The following is a 23,770-nucleotide window of genomic DNA, read 5'->3' on the forward strand; positions in this document are numbered from 1 at the left end:
TTTACAAAAGAATAGTGGAGATCATGAAGATGGTATAGGATAGGATACAGTTCAGATCTGTTGTTCATAGGGTCGCTGTGAGCTGTAGTTCACCAGCTGGCACTTGACACCACCCTACAATCTATCGGGACTGCTGGTTGCCTCTGAGTCGGTTCTAACTCGTGTGACTGTTGCAGCATGGGATTCTCAAGGCTGTGACCTTAGAAGGAGATTGTCAGATCTTTTTTCTGAGGCTCTGGCTGGGTCTAACTTCACAGTTAGCTGTCATGCCCTTTGTTAGTTGTGCCACCCAGAGATTCTGGGAAAATAAGTACAAAAGTGTCCTGCTAGTGTGTTGGTTAAGCACTTGGTTTCTAACGGAAAGGCTGGAGGTTTGAACCCATCCAGTGGCTCTTTGGGAGAAAGATCTGGTGATCTGCTTCTGTGACAGTTACAGCAAAGCAAACTTTATGGGGAAGGTCTGCTTTGTCGTATGGAGTTGTTCTGAGTCAGAATTAAATCAATAGCTCCTAATAACAACACCTATTAGAGATATCATGAAGATTAAATGTAATTATGTTAGCAAATCATTTAGAACAGCATCTAGCATCTAATAACTTCCCCAATAAATGTTTGCTATTTACCCCAATAAAACTAAATAGGGCAGTGATTCAACACTCAGCTGCTAACTTGAAGGTGACTAGTTCAAACCCACCAGCTCCCCAAGAGAAATATGTGGCAGGCTGCTTCTGTAAAGATTCTCACTCATTTCTATCGAGTCAGAATTGACCAATAGCTGATTCCTCACTGTGTTTTGGGAGGCTGTAAATTCCATGAGAAGATTGCCCATCTTTCTGCTTTGGAAACACTGGTGGATTTAAACTCTCAGAGAAGTGCCAATCTTCTCCTGTACCAGTTGGATCTGATTGTTGGGTTAGCAGTGGCACTTTCTAGGGTCTGCACCAGTACTCAGCCTTGGAAACCCTGGGCAGGTGTTCTACTCAGTCCTGCAGGACCATTAGGATGCAGAACCAACATGAGAGCAATGGCATTATCCCATCCTCCCCTTCACCTTCCAGACTACAGCAGAAGCAGAAGCTCACGTTTCTCCTGGTCTTGCCCATGGGACAACCCAAAGATACAAGACAGAAGTGGCTGCAGCGGTTTTCCTATTAATGTAGGAGGGAGAGTCCCAGAGATAGGGGAGATGAAAGAGAGGGGAAGCAATTTGGATTGCGTAGCTGTCAAAGGGCATTGAGAACTCCATTTTCCAGTGGAAAGTCAAGTTTAAGGTCAGCAGCAGGGACGTTTGACGTTATGATTACTCTTTAAGGTCCGCGAGGGTGGAGGCTGTAGAGATCCACAGCACAGATAATTGACCTTCAAGGTAATGGGATAATGGACAGGGAAGAGGATTTCCTTATTATTCATTATAGGATCTGCCAAGGTCATGGCTTTGCTGTTTCCAGGAGCTTGGAAACATGTTGACAGTTCATTCATACTTGCTGGGGGCTAAGCGGAAGAGACTGGCTTAGAAGTTTTCTTCAAGGGAATCCCATCATTTTCCTCACGACTTTCTTTCAGCTCTAACATAGGAGCCCTCCTCAAGGTGGAAGGAAGATCCTCACCCACTGGCTTTCCAGGTAGGAAAACTGGGGCTCACGTGTGTGCAAGACCTGGGTTGCTTATTAAACAAGTCATAAGAAGGAGCAATTATTAGAAAAAGACATTATGCTTAATAATACACAGGGTAATAAAATTGAAGGAAACACTTCATGCAATGAACTAGCCAAAGCAATGGACTCAAACATCCCAACTTTATGAAGATGGTGCCGGCCTGGGCAATGTTGTGGTCCAGGATGCATACAATTGTCAAGAGTGGAGTCAAGTCAACAGTAACATGTGACCTTGAGTTTCCTGAAAAGCTGCCACCATGGACCCTGATGCCTAAAACACTGAGTTGCCACTGGCCAGCAAGGAGCAGATCCAAGAATACACGTTCCTAGAGTCTTTCAATAACTCCTCTAACCACCCTACCTCCTTCCACTTCTCTGATATGCAGCCCTTCCAACTTCAAGATCAGAGGTGCAAACAGCCCTTGGGGAGGAAGGCCTGGGCCGCTCAGAAGGGGTTATTATTCAAGCCAGTGGTTCCAATGAGATTATCCTCTCTAATGAAGCAGCTACCTCTGCCCTCCCTTAAGCCTGAACTTTCACTGCTGGAGAATTCCCAGCCAAGTGGAAAATTAGAAGGGAGAGGAATGGTGGAAGGAAGGAGGTGAGGCAAAGGAAAAGAGGTGGTGATTAAGTTCTCTAAAAATTAATTCCTAAGGACAGTAGTGGAAATATTAACTTCCAGCACTGCTGGCCAGGCACACAAATCTCAAATCTGGCAGTGGGGCAACCTGAGAAGTCCACTTGGGCACGGCTCCAAGGTCATTGCTAGCTAGACACTCCAGCATGGGTGTGCCAGTCTTGGATATTTGAACTTGCTCTTTCTTTTAGGAAGGATCCTCAGTCCTGTCCAGTCCACATGGTCATGGTCTATGCTTGGAGTGTATCATTTGGGAAATCTATTCATAGAACATGAGGTCCAGGAAACAGAGGATATGGGCTTCCCATAGAAGCTGCTAGAAAAACCAAGTGAACATAGTCTGCCTTCGTGATAAGTTTGAGAATGAAAGAGGCTCATAGGTCATTATCTCCTACCTGGGAATTCTCATAAGGTAACAGATGGAGTTTCTATTATCTTTACTCTTGCCTTCTTCTGAAATTCCCACTGAAATGGGAAGCTATGAATGCGTGGCATGGAGAAAACCAGAATGGGCAGCTGTGCAAGAAATTTCTTATGTCAAGGTGGTAGGCTAGTGAGAACCTGAATGTCGCCACGATGACAAACAAGCTTTAGTGAAGCCTTCAGACTCAGATGGACTAGGAAAAAAAGGCCTGGATATGTTTCCTAAAATCCAGTCAATGACAAGGCTACGGATCACAAAGGTCTGATCTGCAAGCGATCATGGGGATGGCACATGCCAGGCAGCGGTGTTCAGATGCACACGGAGTTGTCAAGGGTCAGGGCTGATTCCCCAGCAGCTAACAGCAACGACAGGTCAAGGGAGTCCTTTCAGTGGTGTAACTGAAGCTGGAATCCAGAAAAGAAGGCCAGGGGCTCAGGGAAATGGAAATATTTGAGCTGTCCTTGTGCAAGCCCTTAGACAGGAAGGCAAAAAGTTATGCTGCAAGTTGTCTTTGTCTCCAGCTGCTAATAACTGAGCCCATAACTCCTTTGCCACATTTCAAAACATAAAGCGCTTTGTGATATTAGATTCATCCACGCCTCCTGAGTGTCACTCAGTGGGTGAGGTTACTGGGGCAAGAGGAAGTTTCAGGGCTTCACCAGAATCAGCAAATGAAATAGAGGAGGGTCAGAGGCTCAAGAACCTTCCCAAGCTCATGTGGCCACCAAGCGGACCCTCTTCATCAGTCAATGCACATGCCAGGCTTGGTCATCTGCACAGGAAGGCCATGCCCCAACCTGGGTCTCAGAACAGATTCTGGCTTCGGCTTCTTTCTGGCCGTACTTCCAACAAACCATTGGCTATAAAGTTTTAGGCAACAGAAGAAAGGAAACTAAAGGGTTTGCTTCCCTTCAAGAAGCCAAATTCCAGGCGCAGCTCAGAGATAGTGTAGGCTGGTTCCAGACCACTACAATAAAGAGAATATTGTCACAGAGTGAGCCACGTGGCATTTTTTTTATCAGTGCATATAAAAGTTATATCGACTTTCTACTGTGGCCCAGTAAATGTGTAACAACACTATGGGAAAGCTTGAGATATTGTGAGAAGGAGTAAAATATTACACACGGAAACGTGTGCACGTGCTATCTGGGGGAAAATGGCACTGATAGACCATAGGTTGACATACAACTTCCAGTTACAAAACAGTGTAATACCTGTAAAGCGTAATAAAGCAAGGCGTGATAAAGTGAGGTCTGCCTGTGCGTTCGGTGGCAGCTGAAAGGGGACGGGGGTGAGTTGACTTTCTCTTCTCCCTAGTAAGTGGCACTGTTGGGATCTACTTATTCAGACTAAAGTTGAGGAGAAGTTAAGGAAGTAGAGGTAGAAGAAAATTAGGAGTGGAGGGAGACAGACGAGAAGGGAGGGGAGGAGAATAAGGAGAGAGGAGGAGGAAGCACAGAGCATCAGAGAGGATGAATCCATGTGTGATAGAATCCAGCCAGCGCCAAGGAGGAGGCTGCCCCGCGCATGCCGTCCACGCCCACGGGGGCTCCGATCAGCTCGCACACTGCAGTGTGTCTGCTGGGATCTCCTGCTCCGCAGGGTGATGCAGGGCTGCCGTCCATCTGTGTCAGCCCAGCTCCTCCATCCTCTCTGATCCAGCAAGGCAGGACTCGCGGAGGGGCTGGGCTGTGTCTTCATCTGTGTGCACCTGGGCTTCACCTGCTGAGGAGTCCAGCTACCTGAGTTATCCCCAGGGATCCACTAGACTGGGAGGGGTGCTGGGAGCTGGTGAGCGGAATGCACTTCTAGTCCATATAGGAAGACTCACAGCTGGCCTTGGGGCTGTAGTGACCCCTGCAGAGGTTTCGGTAGGGGGTGTGGGGCAGAGAAGATAGTTTGGTGAGTGAGGAGGGGATGAACAGGCTCAGCCTTCCAGGGGAGTTCACTCGAGGACCCGACCATGGGGGCCTCTTAGTATGGAGAGGTTACACTGATGCTATTATAAGGAGGATGTCGCCTCCAGGGCTGCCCACAGGACCAACTTCAGATGACAATTGAGGTCAGGAACTAGAAGGGGACTGGGGTCTAAACCTCCACTCAATAGCCCTCCCGCTCTCAACCCCACAACAGGGACAGAAGGCATGGGGTATGGCTATCATCTCCCTATGAGCGGACAGAGTTGAAATTCTTCACGATAAGGAAAAACATGAATTCCTTGATCCTTTCTTAGAGGAGATAAGACTCCAATGCAAAGAGCCTGGGGGAGTACACGGGCTTATCAGGGTAGAATTAAGTTGTCCTTGGATGTTGGCAATGGAAATTACAAACAAGGCTAGGGACTATGCTCTCATAGTACACCACGTATTGGGCTGGGAACTGAAAGATCAGTGGTTTGAACCTACCACTCATTCCACAGGAGTCTCCCCTGTAAAGATTTACAGCTTTGGAGACCTAAGTGGCGGGCCATCATGAACCAGAATGGCCTCTACAGGAGTGGGTTTGGTTCTGGTGTTATGGACTATGTGAGCAAGAAGCAAGGAAGAACCTTTGGAATTAGCTTCTGCATCATCAAGAGCCCACCCACCCATGGAGTCCAGACAAGAGAACAAAGTATTCTCTCTGCATGTCCCCTGCTGGTGGCAGGCAGCTGGGCTGCACTGCTGGGAGACGCTGCCAGAAATGCTGTGGATGGTTGGAGGTGCCAAGAGGGAGAATGACTCGCTAACGTTAGGTTTGTACCAGGCACTCAATCACACAGCTCTGGTCTGGGGAGAGGAAGGGGGCCAAGGGGATACAAAGGAGGCCCTGGGGTGGATTCATGGTCTCTAAGTAGAGAATCAGGACCACCCGGGATCTCCTGAATGTCAGAGTCGGAATTAGATAATTGAGGCAAACCTGGGTGGAGGGAGTGTCAGGGTAGATTCCAATGAGGCAGCACTCAGTCTGGTAAACATGGCCTCATCCCTGACATTCGTGGTAAGGTTGAACCCGCCCCCTCCCCAACCTAATTAGTGTTTTAGGGCATGAGTAACATGTAAGACAATGAAGTAAAGTAAAAACCACCCACCAAACTTTGAACTCTTCATGACCTCATCTCAACGGCCCAGGCTCCAGCCCCAGGCACAGTGGGACCAGAAAAGAAAGCTGCATATCCAGCCTCAATTCCGCTGCATGCTGCCTCCTCCATTACTCCCTTTCCTCAAGAGGAAAGTCCATCCTGTTCCTTTGGGATGTACCTTTGTTAATAAAGCCATCTCCACCATCTCTCTCCACTTCTGTCTCCTTCCTCCTGGCCTAGCATTCCAAAAAGGCCTCAGTCTACGCAAGGACCGTTTTGAGCAAGACCAACAACGATCTTTCTAAGGGTTCCATGTTGTGCGTTAAAACTGGCCCTTCTAAACTCCTCCCCCCCGAGCTATGAACTAAAGCTAAGGGTTACTGAAATTGTTGTCCACTGAGCTATCTTGGTAGTGTGGGCACTGCCCCCTCCTGTCTCTTTCATGTCTCTTTCTCATTTTTAAGCGAGTGAGAGGAGGAAAGCCAGGGCAGTGGCCATATGGCAACATCTGCTGTATCCCAGGTACCCACTCTCTTTGTTCCCAAGCTGTGGTCATGCCTGTGGCGGTGACCACGGAATGGCTCTTCTCATTGTTATTTTACTGCCAAGGAAACTGAGCTGTAACTCGCCCCTTCTGCTCTGGGAATTGCTGCTTTTCCATGCTTTATCTCCTTGGCAGGAACTCCATAAAGGAGAACAGAAATGAATCCTGCAAAGTAGCCCATGTCCAACCCCTCCAGGCCAGGGAATCCGTCCAGCAGCAGCAAACTGGAAAGAGGAAGGGTCACCAGGGGCTGAGGGCGACTTTATAAAAGCCAATCTCATCTTTCCTCTGTCCACGTCTTGGGTTACATGAGCCTCCCAAGGGTGATGTGGGTGACTTTTCTTAAGCAAGGTAAAGTCTGGGCCAATCGATGCGGCTGGTCTGCAGGGCAGGATCCAGTTACCTGCTGAGCCTCAGATAGGATTCTCGGGCTGGGCATGGAGCCATGGGGTGGGAGGCAGGGAAATGTTCCAGGCCCAGCTCGAGCAGCAGCAGTGAAGGGGCCAGGGCGAAGCCATTCACCTGGTGATGCAGGCTAGTCTTCACCTTCACACAGGCAGGTAGGGCAGGTCTGGGGGGAACGCCCGAGAGAAAGGCTCAAGGCTGGTGCCCGATTGTTGAAGTTGTTGTTGAAGCTGTCACTTCCTTAGAAATGGGCATTAGGAGTGGACCCTCCAATGGACTGGGTGACAGGAGGCCCAGGGGATCAGGCTAGCAGGTGAGTGTTTCCATGACAATGGAGAGTGAGGAAGGGGGACGGCTTGAATTACAGAAGCATTTCTGAAGCTTGTTCAGTCTGCAACCCACCTGTGACCTGGCTGGTACAAACAGGCCATTTAGCTCCTGGGCCACCTGGTTACAACACTCATCCTTCATCATCTCATGCCCCCCTCTTTCTCTCACATCCCCCATCCCCCTCCTGCTTTGCTTCTCTCTTGACACCTCTCCAAGTCCTCTCCTGATCTCTCTCCTGGTGTCCAGAGTCAGGTCTGCTCTGTGCTGAACACTTAGGAAGGAGCATTCCCAGAGAGGAGCCAGGTACACCTCATCCCAGACCCAGGTGATGCAAACACAAACAATGAAACCCTCTGCTGCTAACCCAAAGGCTGGCAGTTTGGCTAAGTCCCCCCAGAGTTCCCACAGGAGACGGTGTAATGCCTTTCCCAGGGGTTCAGAACCTGGAAGTCCTTCCAGTCAGGACCACCCAGGGCCCCTTTTCCCCTCAAGCCCCTAGTGTAGATGTGTCCATTCTTGTGCTGACCCATCAGCATTCTCAGATTGCCACCTTTTGAATTTTTTCTCTCCACTTTATTTTAATTTTGTATTGGCTTGTATACAAAATTAGCATATACTGTGCATCATTTATGTACATCATTTCACACATTCCTACATTTACGCTGTGTTTCAAAAGAAATTCATGTACATTGTGCTTTATAAAATCAATCACTGTTGATCTATGGCTACTGTTATCTTGGTTTTTTAGGTCCCCTTTGGATCCTTCCTAATTCCTTCACCACCCTCCAGCCCTCGTTCACCAAACTGCTATTCTAGTGATTTCCTCCTCTGCACACACTCAACCCTCCTGCACCCTCCTCTTCCCCTTTTGGACTTTTATCCACATCTTACTAGTTATCCTTCTTTTTTTTTTTTTTTTTGCAATAATGGTCTTATGCACTGTTTGTCCCTGTGAGACTGAATTTGGCAACTTCAAGGTCAGAAAGAACAAGAAAAGAGAGATGCACTTGGGAATGATGGAGGGAAGTGTAAGACAAGGCAGAGATGAGTGATCACAGAGGAGGTGGTAATGCTTGCGAAGAGGAGGCAAGGACTTGGTGGAGGGTGTGAGGTGGGGAACAGGAGGCCGCGGCCCATGCACTCCGTACTCACGTGTTGTGGAGCACACACCAGCCGCAGTGGGGGTCTCCCGAGCCCAGACAATCGCTGCAACTCCTGTACTGACTGCAGGACTCCACCGGGACTCTGGTCAGCTAGGACAGGATGACAAGGGACAGAGTGGTCACGCTTTGCTGAACATCAGAAAGCGATGCTGTCTTTGTTATCTAGTGCTGCCACAGTGGATACACCACAAACTGGTGACTATCACAAACAGAAATGGATTCTCTCACGGTCAAGAAGGCTGGAAGTTCAAATGCAAGGTGTCAGCTCTAATGAGTGGCTCTACTGTCTCTTCAGAGGAAGGGTTCTTGTCTCTGGGTCTAGAGCCCAGTGTTGCTCAGTTCCCCCCGGATCTTCATATAGTATCTTTAGTGCACGCTCTTATTGTTATATCTTGGAAGTCATCAGGTTGAAGGCACTGCTACAGTGATATGACCTCATTAATGTGACAAGGAAAACCCTATTCCACATAAAATCACATCCACAGGAATAGAAGTTTAAGATTCCAACATATATATTGAGGGATACAACTGAATCCATAACATATGTGACCCTAATTATTACCCAAAATTACGTAGGAGCATGAAGATGCTGGGAGCCCCAGCACTGAAGGGCACCTGAGGGGATCATATTTGAATAGGTAGAGTCCTTGGGGCCCAGAGGTGGCAACACTTTGTGTAGAAGGCCAGGAACACAGAACTCACAGCTTTCGTACTCAGTTGTTCCAAATGATTTCTATGTTGCTGTTGTTAGGTGCCACCAAGCCAGCTATGACTCATGGTGACCCTGTGTGTGAACAACAGGCTAAACCTCACCCTGCCCCGTGCCACCCTCACACTCTCTGCAGTGTCAAGCCCATCGCTGACGTCACTGGATTAATCTATTTCGTTCGGGGTCTTCTTCTCTTTTGATGATCCTCGACTTTCTCCAAGGACTGGCCCTCCTGGCAACATGCTCAAAGGACATGAGAAGTTCCACCATTCTTGCCTGTAGGGTGTGCTGTGGAGTGCCACTGTGACCTTCCATTGGGGTTCCTTAAGTTGTAAATCTTTCCAGGAAGAAGCTGTTCATGCTTCGCCCTTTGAGTAGGTAGTAGATTTGAACTGCAGACCCTTTGATAAGCATGCAAATATGATACACACTATGCCACCAGGGCTCTTTGATACATATACTTCTTCTTGTTAGATGGCATCAGGTTGATTCTGACTCATAGTGAGCTTATGTACAACAGACTGAAAATCTGCCTAATCCTTCACCATCCTCATAATCTCCATGCAAAGGCATTCGACTATATGTGGATTATAAAAAGAAAAAGGGCCATGTGAAGATGGTCATATCTGACTTTTATCAACTTCACAAAGGAGAGCTGTCCCAGTCAATAGCATCAGTAGCACCAAACCAATTCCCATGAGGTCAGAATGCTCCCATTCCTCTCTCTACTTATCTCAACGCCAATCTTACTGGGTCCAAAATCAGATGTAATAGCTCACAGACCACAAAGAACCAAGGTGGGGAAGTCAGAAGGCTATAATTCAGATTAGTAGTCTAATCAGGACAACTCCTGAAATGTGTTTGCAGGCATCTCAGCATTTTGCCTCACAGCTTTAAGCCGATGTTATAAAGTTCTTAGTCCTACCAATATTAGATCTCCACCCCCAAGTTGTCCAATAAACTTGGGCAAAGCCTCTTATCTTAGCTCTGATTCTGTCTGTGGTGTGCAGCAGTCCCAAGGTTTGAGTCATCTCATGTCAGGTGATAGAAGCTGTGGCCGCTATGGCTGTTGCTCTGGTCTTGAAGGGCAAGTTGCATTCTCTTTCTTGCTCTTCTTTGCTGGCAGTGAGGTTTCTTTCTCTGTTGTGGGATCTACTCGATTTAATGGTGAGACTAGCCAATTCCTTGTGTATAGGCTAACACACCCTATTTTCACATCTATTTTCAGCCACATGGCAAAGTAAAAATTCAGTGGCTAGAAAGTCCACAAGATCATAATAAATTATAGATGATATTGAAAAGAAGACATTCCAGAATACTTAATTGTGCTCATATAGAATCTATACATGGTTCCAGAGAAACAATCATTCAAACAGAACAAAGGGATACAGCATGGTTTAAAGTTAGCAAAGGTGTGTATCAGGGTTTTATCTTTTCAATATGTATTAGTGTTGTGTACCCTCGAGTCAGGACCAACTCATAGTTATCTTCCAATGGATTTTCATAAGCAGTAAATCACATAGGAATTGACTGCCCATCTTTCTGCCATGGAGCAGCTGGTGGATTCAAACCACGTCCCTTTGGATTGACAGCGCAATTCCTTACCACTAGGCCACCAGAACTGCAGAATCTGTTTTTCAGAGGGCTGCTACGAGTCATAGTTGACTTAATGGAACCTCACAACAACATTGCCATCATGTTTTTGGAAGGCAGCTAATCACACAGGAGACAGCCCATCTTTCTCCCACAGAGTGGCTGGTGGATTTGAATTGCCAGATATGCAACTTGGGTTAGCAGCATAACTCTCTACTACATTTTATATAGATATATAAATATAATGTCCTTAAAATTTCCTCCCATCAAAATCCAAAAATGTCTCTACAACCATCCAATTAGTCACATACTTGCATCTTAAAAATATAATGCACCGAGGCTGAGTCTTCCCCAGGGCACAGTTCTCTCTTGTCATGGCTGTTTTGTTTCCTCCCAGACCTTCTGCTGCATGTTTCTCATTCTTGGTGTTCCGGAGAACATTTCACTCCAGGCCAAGACCCTCTGCTTTCCCTTCCCCTGTGCCTTTTAACAAGGTGTCGTAAACTCACTTTGTAGCTGTTACTTGCCCACTCTTTTCTTTCCTGTAAAGTTGGCCAACTGGCTCTGGGAAGTTTGCACGATGGAGCTTTCGAAGAGCAGCTGCTGCTGGTTCTCCTCCTACCCACTGTTTAAACGGGGAGAGGCTTCCTCTCCCACCTCAAACTTTCTATCAGCTCTCACCAGCCGTGTGTTAATGTAAAACGTTCCACACGGCATTTCTGCCATGCCCAAATGCTCCCATTTGCTACACGCATTTAAAGACTGTGGAATGACTTTGTTCTCGGACACATACACGCCTGCTTTGTGGGGACAGCTTTCCTTGATGTCTCTTTACACGACTTCTAGTGCCTGCTACAGGCCCGATGTCGCCAAGTGGGTTCCAACTCCTAGGCCTCAGTGTGTGTCAGAATAGAACTCAATTCCATGGGCCTACCCTGGCTGTGACCTTCCAGAAGCAGCTCACCAGGCTTGCTTCCAAGATGCCCCGGGGTGGGTACAAACTGCCAATCTTCTGGAAAGCAGCCAAGCAAGCATTTAATCATTGGTGCCCCTCAGAGTACATAGTCAAAACACACTGCCAGGGAGCCGATCCAGGCTCATAGCTAGCTAACAGGAGAGAGAACTGCCCCATAGGTTTTCTGTAACTATAAATAATATTGAAGGACATGGCTTCACCGTCCTCCCATGGAGCAAATGGACAGTAAGTTCTAGGAACCCAGTACTTCTCCCACAGTACTACCAGGGCTCTCAGGGGGGCAGTTTAACCCAAATCCAACCAGCCACCATCAAGTAGAGACCCTCCATGGGTTTCTGAGGCTGTAAATATTTTTTAAGGCAAAAGTTTTTATTTTTGAGAAACATCATTCATACTGCACATTTTCAGACAGAGTGACATAAGAAAGCAAAACTGTTATCCCTCCCCTCATCTAGAAATAAATAAGGGCATAACATTTCTTTTTAAATCACGACATACAGAAGTTTAGCACCAGCAACCAAAATGAATAAAAAAGGGAAAAAAAGCATTTCCTATATATTTCAGATTTCTTTGGTTGGGTTCTCCCCCATGTAATAATATTTTATTTTTCAATTCAAATTACCAAAAGAGTAAAAACCAGGAAAAAAGTATATAATACACACACACATATATACACACACAGATATACACACATATATAAATATATATACACACACATATTTATTTATATATATACACACATACATACATATTTATATATGTGGTGCTGGAGAAGAGCATTGAATGTACCATGGACTGCCAAGAAAAACAGATTCATCCTAGAGAATGTTAAACCAGGCTACTCCTTGTAGGCAAAGATTCTGGGGCTTCGTCTGACATACTTTGGACATGTTGCAAGGAGAGACAAGTCCTTGGAGAGGGATATCATGCTGGGTAGAGTAGAGAGACAGTGCAGGAGGGGAAGACCCTCTATGAGGTGGATTGATTCAGTGACTGGGGTAATCGGGATGGGTGTGTCAGAGGCAATGCGATTGGCACAGGATAGAGTAGGGTTTAGGGCTGTTGTACATAGGGTCGCTATGAGTAGCAAATGACTTGACAGCACATTAACAACAACAACAAATATATAAATAAATAAATAAATAAATATAAATATATCTATATATCTATATCTATCTCTATATCTCTATCTCTATCTATCTATCTATCTATCTATCTATCTATCTATCTATCTATCTATCTAAACACCCTAGTGGTTGTTGAAACTGGGGAGGTTGCTCTCTCGTCTTCTGTGCAGGTATTCCTGGGGTCTGTTTGCAGGAAACCTTGCTGGCATTTTCCCTTTGCACACGTTGTTTGTTTTTCTTAAAGCATAACATCTTAGTGGGAAGACTCTGCTCCTTCTTTGTTGCAGAGAGTAGCTGGTAGATTGGAGCTACTGATCTTTTAGTCAGTTCTTGTTGCGTACTATTGTGTTGACCCATACCTGACCTTCCTGTAGATTTTCAAAGGCAGTAAATCACATGGGAGGAGATTCACACTTCAGTTAGTTACCTGACACGTGGGGAGCTCTGGTGGCCTAGAGGTAAGAAACAGAACCAGCTGAGCTCTCTCTAGGGAACGTCCTCTCAAACCTCACTGCTGTGCAGCTGGAATGTCTTCCAGCTCGTCTTCAAGCAGGTTTTCAGAGGCTATAAATAAAATGGGAGGAGACTGCCCCTCTCTCCCCTACGGAGAATCTGGGAGATTTGAACCATCTATACTTAGGTTGACAATGCAACTCTTTCCCCCCTAGGCCACCACCACCAGAGTTCCCCTCCTGGGTATATACTACAGTTCTTAATAACAAGCCCTCACTCAGCCACTACCATGGAGCCAGTTCCAACTCGCACTGACCCTCCACTGAGCTTCCCAGGCTGTAACCCACCGTTGGAGGAGGCTTCCCATCTTTCTCCCAAGAATCCATTCGGGGATTTGAATGAATGTAAAATGTTCAACATTTTATATTAGCAGTTAGCAGTACAACTCACTATGGACTACACCACCAGATCCCCCTTTAATAATACCACATCAGTGTGAAGTTTTATTCCTTTTTAATAGCCTTGGTCTTTATTCTTATTTTTCCAAGCTTCTTCTTTATGAACAAGTGTCTTTTGTTCACTGACTATTGTTTTAGTTGTTTTTGTGTATTGTTAAGTCAGAATTGATGTATAGCTGATCCTTTAAGCGGATTTTCAGAGGCAGTAAATCTCACGGATGGAGATGGTCCATCTTTCTCCAGTGGAGAAGCGGGTGGACTTGAACTGGGCTGGGTGCTCTGTGGCCGTGCAATTCCACTTGTGACACGTTTCTTATTCACTGGAAGACTGGACCCTCAGCCTTTCGGCGTGAGCTGAGACAATCCAATGTGACTGTCATTTGTCACATCCCACTATGGGAAAACACACATGGGAAACTCTGAGCCTGCTGGCCTGGCCCAGGCCTGGGTGCTCCTGGCACTGATGCAGAGGCTGTTCCCTCTGTGTGGTTCCGTAGCCAGGCTGCTTCCACACGGGATATGCCACCAGCAATGGCTACTTCTAACTCTGTGTAGGCAAACTGTTACCATCCTGCCGATCTGCCTTCTAAACTCTTTCTGAATTAATTACTAATAAAAGAACACTAATTCTAAATCCCACACAATCTTTCCCCCTTCCATTGTAACTTTCTTATTTTTTCTATCTTTTTGTTCCCCAAGGGACACACCAAGCAATTAATTTTTAATGACTATATTGAGTTTTGACTTCTTCCAAATTACCTTTCAGCTTCTTTCATATAGCTTTGGCCTTGGCAGCTCTTTGCCTACCTTCTTGGGTGTATTTTGGCAGATTTGAACTTCAGCTGTCTTGGGTCACTGTTTGTGTTGACCAACTTCTACTTTCACATTTCATCTTGATGTGAAGTTTCCTATGAAGTGCTTTGACTCTCCACATGGTAAGGAACTGGCCCGCTACTTAGTGCCTCCTTCTTGTGTTTTTACATGTATTACGTGAACACAGAGGCTTTAGAACTCTCTGGGTCTCTCTTGTCTGGCAAAAAGCCCAGAGATCAATTCCCAACCTTCGAAAACCATTGCAATCCCTGCAGAACATAGTTCTTCTATATCACACATAGGACAGCCAGGCCTTAGAAACTACTTGATGAAAACTAGCAATGAGGTCCCCATGCTCTCCACACTCTTTCCAAAAAGGCTGATGGAAATTGGAGGCCTCAGACTTTTTTGTATGCATACCCAGTGACGTATGCCCTATATTAAAAGCAAGAAATATATTATTTCTTAATAAGTGCTGTTTGTTTAAGAGACAGAATCTTTCAGAACAAGATTTCCAGAGTAGGGTACATAATAAAGAAGGGCCAGGTATGGGAGTGATAGGACCTGCAATAAATAGTCATGTTTTCACAGGTCCCAACTGTCTGTCCAACATGCCATACTTCCATGGCTTCCAGAGGAAACCATGCTTTGTACCATCAAAAGCATTTTCTTCCCTTAAACTTAATAAACACCTTCTCCATTCCCAATGTGTCCTATAATCTGTCTTGACTAGAATGTGCACGGGGCCCCTTGAAGCTGAGACACAGAGGAAAGAACCAGCTACCTGGAGAATTTGACATTTCTCAGAAACCTTTGCATTCAGAGTCCCAAACAGCTCATGTAACGGGATGTCATGATGTCAGTCTCCTGACGTTGGCAAGTCCTTCCACTTTCAGTTTCAAACAAGGGTCATTTCTGTTTGGTTGGGAAAGGAATGGGAGCCAGAGGAGCGAGGTTCAAATGCTGGCTTCTCCATTTACAGGTCATAAGATGCTATTGTTTCTGATCTTCCCTTAAACAGGAGGATTAACATTCCCACCTCATTCTTGGAGTTTCCCACAGCACAGATGGCCAGTAGATCTGATATCCCTTTGTGAATGGCCAAGCACTTTACAAGGGATGGTCATTTCCACTGCCTTCTTGGTCCCTAGGTGGGGCAAACGATTAATAGGCTTAACTGCTAACTGAAAGGTTGACAGTTTGAGTCCATGCAGAGAAATTTAGGAATAAAGGCATGGCAACTGCCTTCTGAAAAGCTACTCTTTGGAAATCCTGTTGGCATATAGCTCTACTCTGACACATATGGGGCCACCATGAGCTGGGATTGATCCAACAAGTGGTGGTCACTGTCATTAACACCTCATTCCTCAATGACGTGTAGGCAGAGAATATTGAATAGGCCATGGACTGCCAAAAAAACCCCCAAAACCCCAAACCCCTAACAAATCAGTCTTGGAGAAAGTAACCCAGGTGCTCTTAGAGGCAAGGATGGTGAAAGTTCATCTCATATACTTTGGGTGGTGTGTTGTCGTGAGGGTCAGCCCTTGGAGAAGGACATCATACTGGGAAAGATAGTTATTATTATTATTACTACTACGTACTGTTGAGTTGTAACTGACTCCAGCAGGTTTTCAGGGCAGTTCATTGTACAGGAGGAGACTGCCCACCCTCAGGAGATGTACTGACACAGTGACCACAGGAATGGGCTGGAGCAAAGCAGAGACCATGACAGTGGTGTAAGGTAGGGCAGGGCTCGGATTTGATGTTCATAGTCAACTCAATGGTACCTAACAATAACTTCATTGCACTGTCCCTGCCTCCCTTCCCCACATCATTGAAGGCCGCTCTGACAGCTCAGGATCCAGTCAGGAGGTCAGCAAGCCTGGGGAAAGCCTTTAGGACCTGGATCATGACACTTCCTCCTGGAATGGCAGCTGTTGTTGTTGTTGTTATGTGCTGTCGAGTCAACTACGACTCATAGCAACCTTATGAACAATAGCTCTAAACTCTGCTCCTTTTTGAGCCAATCTTACTGTCTCGGACACATCTGCCCCCATTGCCACAATCACTGTGTTAGTTCATCTCATCTGGGGTCTTTCTCTCCTGCACTATCCCTCCACCCTTCCAGGCATGATTTCCTTCCAACAACACGCTCAAACTATGTGAGAAGAAATTTCAAAATTGCCTCCAAGGAGCAACGTGGTTTCACCTTGTCCAGGAAAGACCTGTTTGTTCTCTTCGTGGTCCATGGCAGTATGTTCAGTACTATTTTCCAGCACCACAACACAAAGGTGTCAAGTCTTCTTATGTCATCTTTGGTCACTGTCCAGCTCTCTGATGCCTAGCAAGTAACTGGGAAGACCATGGTCTGGATCAGGTGCATCTTAAGTCTCTAGACTGGCATTTCTGCTCTTCAGCACTCTGGAGAGGTTCTTCACGTCAGATTTTCCCAGTGCAAGTTGCCTTTTGATTTTTTGACTGTTTGTGCCAAGAGTGTTGATTGTGGATCTGAGGAAATTGAAATTGTTAACCTCAATCTCTTTTCCATCTACCAGTTGGCCTGGTGGTAAGAATCTTTGTGGATTACAACACATTGTGGCAACATTGAGAGGAACCTGGAATCCCAGAACACTTGATTGTGTTCATGCAAAAATTAGACCAGGAAGCAGTCTTTAAAACAGAACAAGGGAACACTGCATGATTCAAAATCAAGAAAGGACTGTATCAGATATGCATCCTTTCTCCGTATCTTTTCAATTTATATGTGGAACAGATCACACAGGAGGCTGGACTTTATGAGGAGGAATGTGGTATCCAGTTCAGAGGAAGACTGACTCATCAACCACCTGTGTTATGCAGATGGCACAACCTTGTTCCCCAAAACTGAGGAGGACCTGAAGCATTTGCTGCAGAAGGTCAAAGACTTCAATCTTAAATCCTCAATCTGGATTGATACTCAATATCAAGGAAACAAAGATTCTCACCATCAGGCCAATTTGCAGCATTATGAACGGCAGTCTCTGTCCCTAACTCACTCAATCCAAAGAATGGAGGCCTGAGTGGAACTCAGCTTCCTTGTACTTCTCAGAACCTTTACTAGCACCCGTGACAGGGAGGCTTTATAGAAGAAAGAGGAGTAATCTCCTTCCCCGTCATTTACAGCCTCGGAAAGTCAATGGAGGGTCACCTAGGAGTTGGTTCTGACTCAACTGCAATGAATATTTAAAAAATAAAACCCAAACCAAAATGAAAATAAAAAATAAAAAAAACCCATTGATGCTGACTTGATTCCAACTCGTGTTGACTTTCTGTTGGGTTTCTCGTCTTATAAATCCTTATGAAAGAGTAGATAGATCATCTTGTTCCTGAAGAGCAGGGGTGGGTCTGAAGCACCAACCTTTTGCCTAGCAGTCTAACATTAATACACATGTGATCACTTTTATTATTCACTGTCATATATAGAATTGTGTCACCTCAAAATAAGTGTTGTGGCCTAGTGGTAAGAAAGCTGTACTGCAATCCCGAAGGCACATGGTTCGAACCCACCAGCTGCTCTGTGGAAGAAGGATGGGCAATCTCCTCCCGTGATGAACTGCCTCTGAAAACCTGCTGGAGGGTCAGCTGTGGGTTGGTTCTGACTGGAAGGTACATAACAACAACAACAATACCTGGAGTTATAAGCTCATTTTAGAACAGGTTTTCTGGTTAATGGGGTGGCACTAGTGTAAGGTGTGCCTTTGTTATTTTGTAAGGTATGTCTTAAATCAATGTCTTTGGAGAAACCAAAGAGCAGATTAAGCAAGCCAATAAGAGATGCCACACCAGAGGAGATCTTCAAGGAGCCAAGAAACAGAGACCAGAAAGGAAAAGACTTCTCTTCCCCAGAGTCAGAGAGAAAGCCTTCCCTACGGGGAGAATTCTGCATTAACCTTGCAGGTCCTACACTGTGCAAAACTAAATGTCTATTTGCTGCAGCATTGAATAACTAAGATACTCCTTTCTGAACTCTATCTAGTTATTCTCCAATCCCTTTTAAAACACAGATGCTCAAACCCAGAAGCCAACAACAGGATTCTGACCAGTAAAGTAGAAAGAGTCATCATATTAAGAGCCAAGTTCTATCCCTTAATCTTCCCAGGTCCTTCCTAAGGAAGGCCAGGCCCAGCAACTCTCCAGAGTCCTGTGACCGTGAACTCATACCTAGTAGGGCCAAGGCCTTCCAGAGAGTCCCATATCTCCCAGTCTGCCTACTGCTTTGCCCCACTCTTCATCCCAAGGATAATTCTAGAAAGAACCCCAAGTTTCCCTTGTAACTTTACAACATTGCTGAAAACAGAGTTTATCCCAACCATTGGTGCCTATTTCTTGATGCAAATCTATAATAGTGTTTACAGCATGCCAGGCCTCTTTGCTGGGGGCTTCAGTGTCCCTTACCTCTCAGACTCTCTCTCTGTCTGCCCTAGCTTCTCTTCTGGCACTCTCCACTACACAAAGCTGCCCACCTCATCCCCCATCTCCACCCCTATCCTGACCCTGAACACCAACCACTGCAGATGCAGAGCCACACGATTAATTAAAACCACCCCACACTGATTAAAGTCTTCAGCGAGAGTGCCAGGCATGCTAATTAACAGAATGAGGGAATTCAGACCTGGAAGAGGTGAAAGAGAAAGTCATTGAGGGGGGAGGGACTTCTGTGTAGACAGCGAATCAGATGGCGGCCTGACCTGAGTTAGCATGGTGACAGATGATCAAGGAGACTATCAAAGAGGGAGATCTGTCCCCTGATCACCCCGACAACAGGTGCAGGGAGAGGAGCTGAAGGATTTGGCTGCAATCATTTCCATGCCGCCTTCCAGAATATTCTAAGGGTGCCTGCACTGTGCTGGGTGACAGACAGCATGGTGCCTTCTTTGGGAGCACGGTTAGGTACGTCTGCACGCAGTCTTGGAGTATTATCTGCATCCTGTTCAGAAACCGACCGGGTGGTTCCCGGCAAACAATTCCATCTTCACAATGGCAGCGTGGGCACGGAACACCCGTCTTCCGCTCATCTCCCTGGGTCACAAGGAGGAAGAAGCACTTTTTTTTATGTTAGCAAACTAATAAATCCATGCTTATGAAATATTCTGAGATCCTTGAGTGAAATGATAGGCATCGCTCCCCTTTTCAATTTAATCGTGAATGGACAAAGGGGCTTTTTTTGATGAAAATCTCCGATCGTGTGTCATTACATAACTCGATTTGTCATTTTCAAGCTCTGAACCTGTTTCCTGATTTGAAGGATGTGGAAAAGAACACCTTGCAGAGAGGTCTAGTGGCTGAGTCTGCTGAGAGTTGCACTGTTTCCTCAAAGTCCCCACCTCTCTTGTGGTTCGAATCCACTGGTGGTGGCTCTACAGGAGAAAGATGGGCCAGCCTTCTGCCAGGTGACTGACAGCCTCTGTAAATGCTAGGAGGATCAGCTAAGAATCTGTTCAGACTCCATACCAATGCTTTTTAAATTTTTTAGTATCCAGAACCTTCTCTTACCTACTCTCACCTCAATCCTTTACAAGAGACAAAAGAGAGAGGTTTGTAATTCAGAGAGTTGCCGTGAGGTTAAAGGGACCTGATTTGATAAGGTCTCAGGTGACACGGTGGCTCGAGCAGAGCAGAGACTGGGAGGGTGGAACAGCTGAGGAGCGCTTTGCTCTACTGCAGGTTGACTGGCTGGGAGTCAAAACTGCCTCAACAGTGCCTCACACAACAACATCCACCTGTCGGTGCACAGTCTCTGCTGGAGCGTCCTCGGTTCCGGCTATGCCCACGGCCCTCTCCCTTCTCTGTGCCCTCCTGAGCCACTCCACCTCCACCTCCACCTCCACCTCACACAACAGCATCCACCTGTCAGTGCACAGTCTCTGCTGGAGCGTCCTTGGTTCTGGCTATGCCCACAGCCCTCTCGCTTCTCTGTGCCCTCCTGAGCCCCTCCACCTCCCGCTACATTACTTTCCTGGAAATCATCTGGCTTCCTTCATCCTTTCGTTACTAGGTGACAGTAAGTAAGACAGCAGCTTCCTTTTGTCCACCTTTGAACAGTCCATCAATGGAATCATCATCTCTACTCCCTCCCCTGCCCAGCTCCACGCTCCACACCCCAGATTGACCTAACAATGACCTAGGACTCGACGGTGACCACGGTTTGTGTATTTGCAAGTTGCTATGATGCAAGAAGCTATGTCATTGGCACTTCAAACACCAGAAGGGTCACCAATATAGTAGAAAGGTTTCATAGGAGCTTTCAGTCTGAGAAAGACTAGGAAGAAAGGCCTGGTGATTTACTTCTGAAAATTCTCCAATAAAAATCTAATGGGTTACAACAGAAATCTGCTTGATATATATTATTGTTGATGACTGCCATCGAGTCGAGCACGACTCATAGCGACCCTATGAACAAAAGTCCTGAAGCCTTAACTATCAACATTTATCAAAGTTCATAGAGTTTCCAGAGGCATGTTATTTAGGAAGTAGATGCCAGTCCCACTATGTGTGCGTGCATGTGTGGGTATATGTATATGTGCACATGTATGTATATGTGTATACACACACACATCATTAGGAAAGATCAACTGCTAGAAAAGGGCATCATGTCTGATGAAGATGAAGTTTGATGATAACAAGGGGAACTCTCTCTGCCATGGACTGACAGACAATGAACTCACGTGCACTGTGATCATGAAACAGCAGAGGCTCTCTGAGTGCTTCATTCTCACGTACACACGGGCACCAGGAGCCGGTGACAATCCCCGTCTGGATGGGAAGAGAGCACGCGGAGCACAGCAATAAGCCCACCCAGGACGAAACTCAAGACCTTGGCCTTGCTAAGCGCCTGCACTCTGATAAAGCAAGCCCAAGCCTAGCAGGCTGTGCTGGGTGTGCTTCTGCCTGCCTCGCATGGCTCCCTCCAGTCTTGGGCCCTGCTGCCCCACGCCTTCTGGTGAGCCTGGCCTTTGGAGAAACGCTTCCTGCCGAGGCTGGAGTCGGGCAGGGTCCCACTCTGCCCGCGACCTCCCAGAGGGCCTCAGCCGCCCTGCTGACTGCACTGAGATGGCCACACGTCCAGCGCGATCTGTGCACATCTCTGATTTGTTTAAGCATCTGATACTTTGGTCCAAGTTTGCGCTATTAGTCCATCTCTGCTCTTATAATTGGATGCTAATGCTACAGAAGCTACACAGAGCCTGATGGCCAGCCTTCATTTGAATGTCCGAAAGGCCGTCTTAGTACCCAATTTCCTTTAAAATTACATGTATCGGCAAGATGATGCACCAAGAGACTCAGAGCGGCTGCTGGGGGAGCTGTCAGACAGAGCAGACGCCAAGCAGTGCAGCTGGGAAAAAAGTGAGCGCAATGGAGCCAGAAAGAGGAGGAACCCAGTATGAAATAAGGGCCTCAAGGTCTCGGGGGCGGGGGTCCCTCCAAACCTCTCCAGGGGCTGTTCTTTCCTTAGGAAGCTTCTGTTTTCCATTCTATATCATACTGGCCATTGTGTTAGGCTTCACTGAGCTGAATCCACTGTATGTTGATGTGATGTCCAGCCGAGCACTGTACAGAACAGACAGCACCGTCCTCACAGCCCTTTGCTGGGTCTGAGCCCTCTGCTCCAGCCACCACACCACTCCTTCTCACTGAGGGCTTCCTCTTTCTTGGCCCTCCGTCCCTGGGTCGTAGGAACAGTAATAACTCAGCTGCTCACAGAGAGCCTGGCCATGCAAGGCCACCCAGATACACCTTCTAGAAGGAAGCCTGGGGGTCTGCTTCAGAAAAACCAGCCAGTCTGTGTCCCAGGGAGCACAGATGTGCTCTGACATGCATGAGGTCACCCTGGTTGGAGATGACGCAACAGCACCTGGGTTTTTGTCAGGACAAGGAATCTCCAGGATCCTCCTTGACTGCCAGGTGTCTTAAGTCTGGGACTACAGATTGGGGTCTAACCGCTTCGGGGAGGCCTAGCTCATGGGAAACAAAAACTCAGAGGAAGAGAACACAGGTCTCAGAATGTGCAGGCTGAGGGCACAGGCCTGGCACCCTCGTGCTGACTGCTGGCTCCCTGGAGTTTGGGAGGGTGCCATCTGCTTGTTCGCAATAGAAACTCATCAGGAGTGGTTGCCTTGAGCTTTGGAGCCCTCATGTTGGGGTTCAGGTTCAGGGCTAATGCAGCAAGAAGCATGCTTGGGAGGAGATGGGTGATCAGGGTCAAGGGCAGCAGCTCAGCTGTCCTCACTGTTCCCACCAGCCCCTCAGTTGAGTTCTGGGTCAAGGTCCTGGATACTCAGAAGAGCAAGGGCAATGGCCCCAGGGCCCCAGGTTGGGGGGCTCGGCTCCTGGAGGTGACCAGGGGCGTCCTCACACTGCCTCCACTGACTCATTTCAGAGAAGACAACTCAGCCTCTCTCTCCCCGGGAGAGCTGGGCACAAGATATGATGAATACAAATGGTCTGGGCAGTTTCTTGCAAATGAAAAGCAGCAGATGCTGCGGAGGGCTGCAATTTGCTGCTATTAGTAAGTATAAACGCCTAATAGGAAGCCAGTTTGCTCTGGGAACTCGGACAGCCAGGGAGCGGCGTGGCTGCCGGAACCATCGACATATGCTGCCTCTCATTAGTGAACAGCGGCAGCTCGCAAGCTGGGCTCTCAAGGAGACGGCGCTTCGGAGAGACCTCGAGGAACCACCCGCTCTGCCACCGATGTGGGCGCTACAGTCACGGCCCCCACACATTAGCTAGACCCTTATCAAGCGACAAAGCCATGGATGGGGTTCCGGTGCTCAGAGACCTCCACAGCCTGCCCAAGGTCACACAGCAGGATGGTGGCAAACGTGGGATGAAAAAGAAGCTGAGATGCTGTTCACAGCAGGCCTGCTTGGGGACCCTTGGCTCACGTACATACAGCCCAGGAGACTGAGGGGCTAGTGATGTCTCTCCTGAGCCCTAGCTCTTGGGTCCAGCATTTTATAGCATCCAGGCTGCGAACCAGGAAGGTCTAAGTCTGGGACAGTGGGGCCCTCAGGTCTCAGTGGTCCTCACCAGGTATAAGCTCTAAAGCTGCCAGTCAGTTTCAGTTCTGCCACCTCCCCCAGAGAGACCTCTTGGGTTAGAAGTGACTATTCCTTCAAATTCAGCTGGGAAGAAAAAGAGAATTTGCAGTAGTGTTAAAGCGGAGACAGTTCTGCTTTTGCCATGCCCCGTGGAAGAATCAGTAGTAGAAAAGACCATGACGTTCAGTTATCCGCAGTCTGTAAGGAGTTCACAGCTAACCAAAGGCCACGCCTCTCTGGCAGGTTGAACCCACCTATGGCTCCTTGAGAGAAAGAGGGACAATCTTCCTCACAGTGAATTACCGCTTTCAAACCTGCTAGAGGGTCTGGTACGATGACAAT

The 23,770-nt window shown here is 47.1% G+C and overlaps 1 protein-coding gene across 5 annotated transcripts in view; it reads right to left on the minus strand.

Annotated features, from left to right (window-relative positions):
• The window catches only part of PLXNA4 (plexin A4), a 461,826-nt gene that overhangs the window by 102,490 nt on the left and 335,566 nt on the right, over window positions 1-23,770 (minus strand). For all 5 annotated transcript variants that reach the window (XM_006887135.1, XM_006887134.1, XM_006887136.1 and 2 more), the window contains one exon: window positions 8,209-8,309. In XM_006887135.1, the coding sequence (XP_006887197.1) occupies window positions 8,209-8,309 (101 nt within the window). The remainder of the gene's footprint in view (window positions 1-8,208; window positions 8,310-23,770) is intronic.

The sequence above is a fragment of the Elephantulus edwardii genome, unplaced genomic scaffold (assembly GCF_000299155.1).
Source record: "Elephantulus edwardii isolate Elephantulus edwardi_28Jun2011 unplaced genomic scaffold, EleEdw1.0 scaffold00055, whole genome shotgun sequence".
In the NCBI taxonomy this organism is placed as follows: domain Eukaryota; kingdom Metazoa; phylum Chordata; class Mammalia; order Macroscelidea; family Macroscelididae; genus Elephantulus; species Elephantulus edwardii.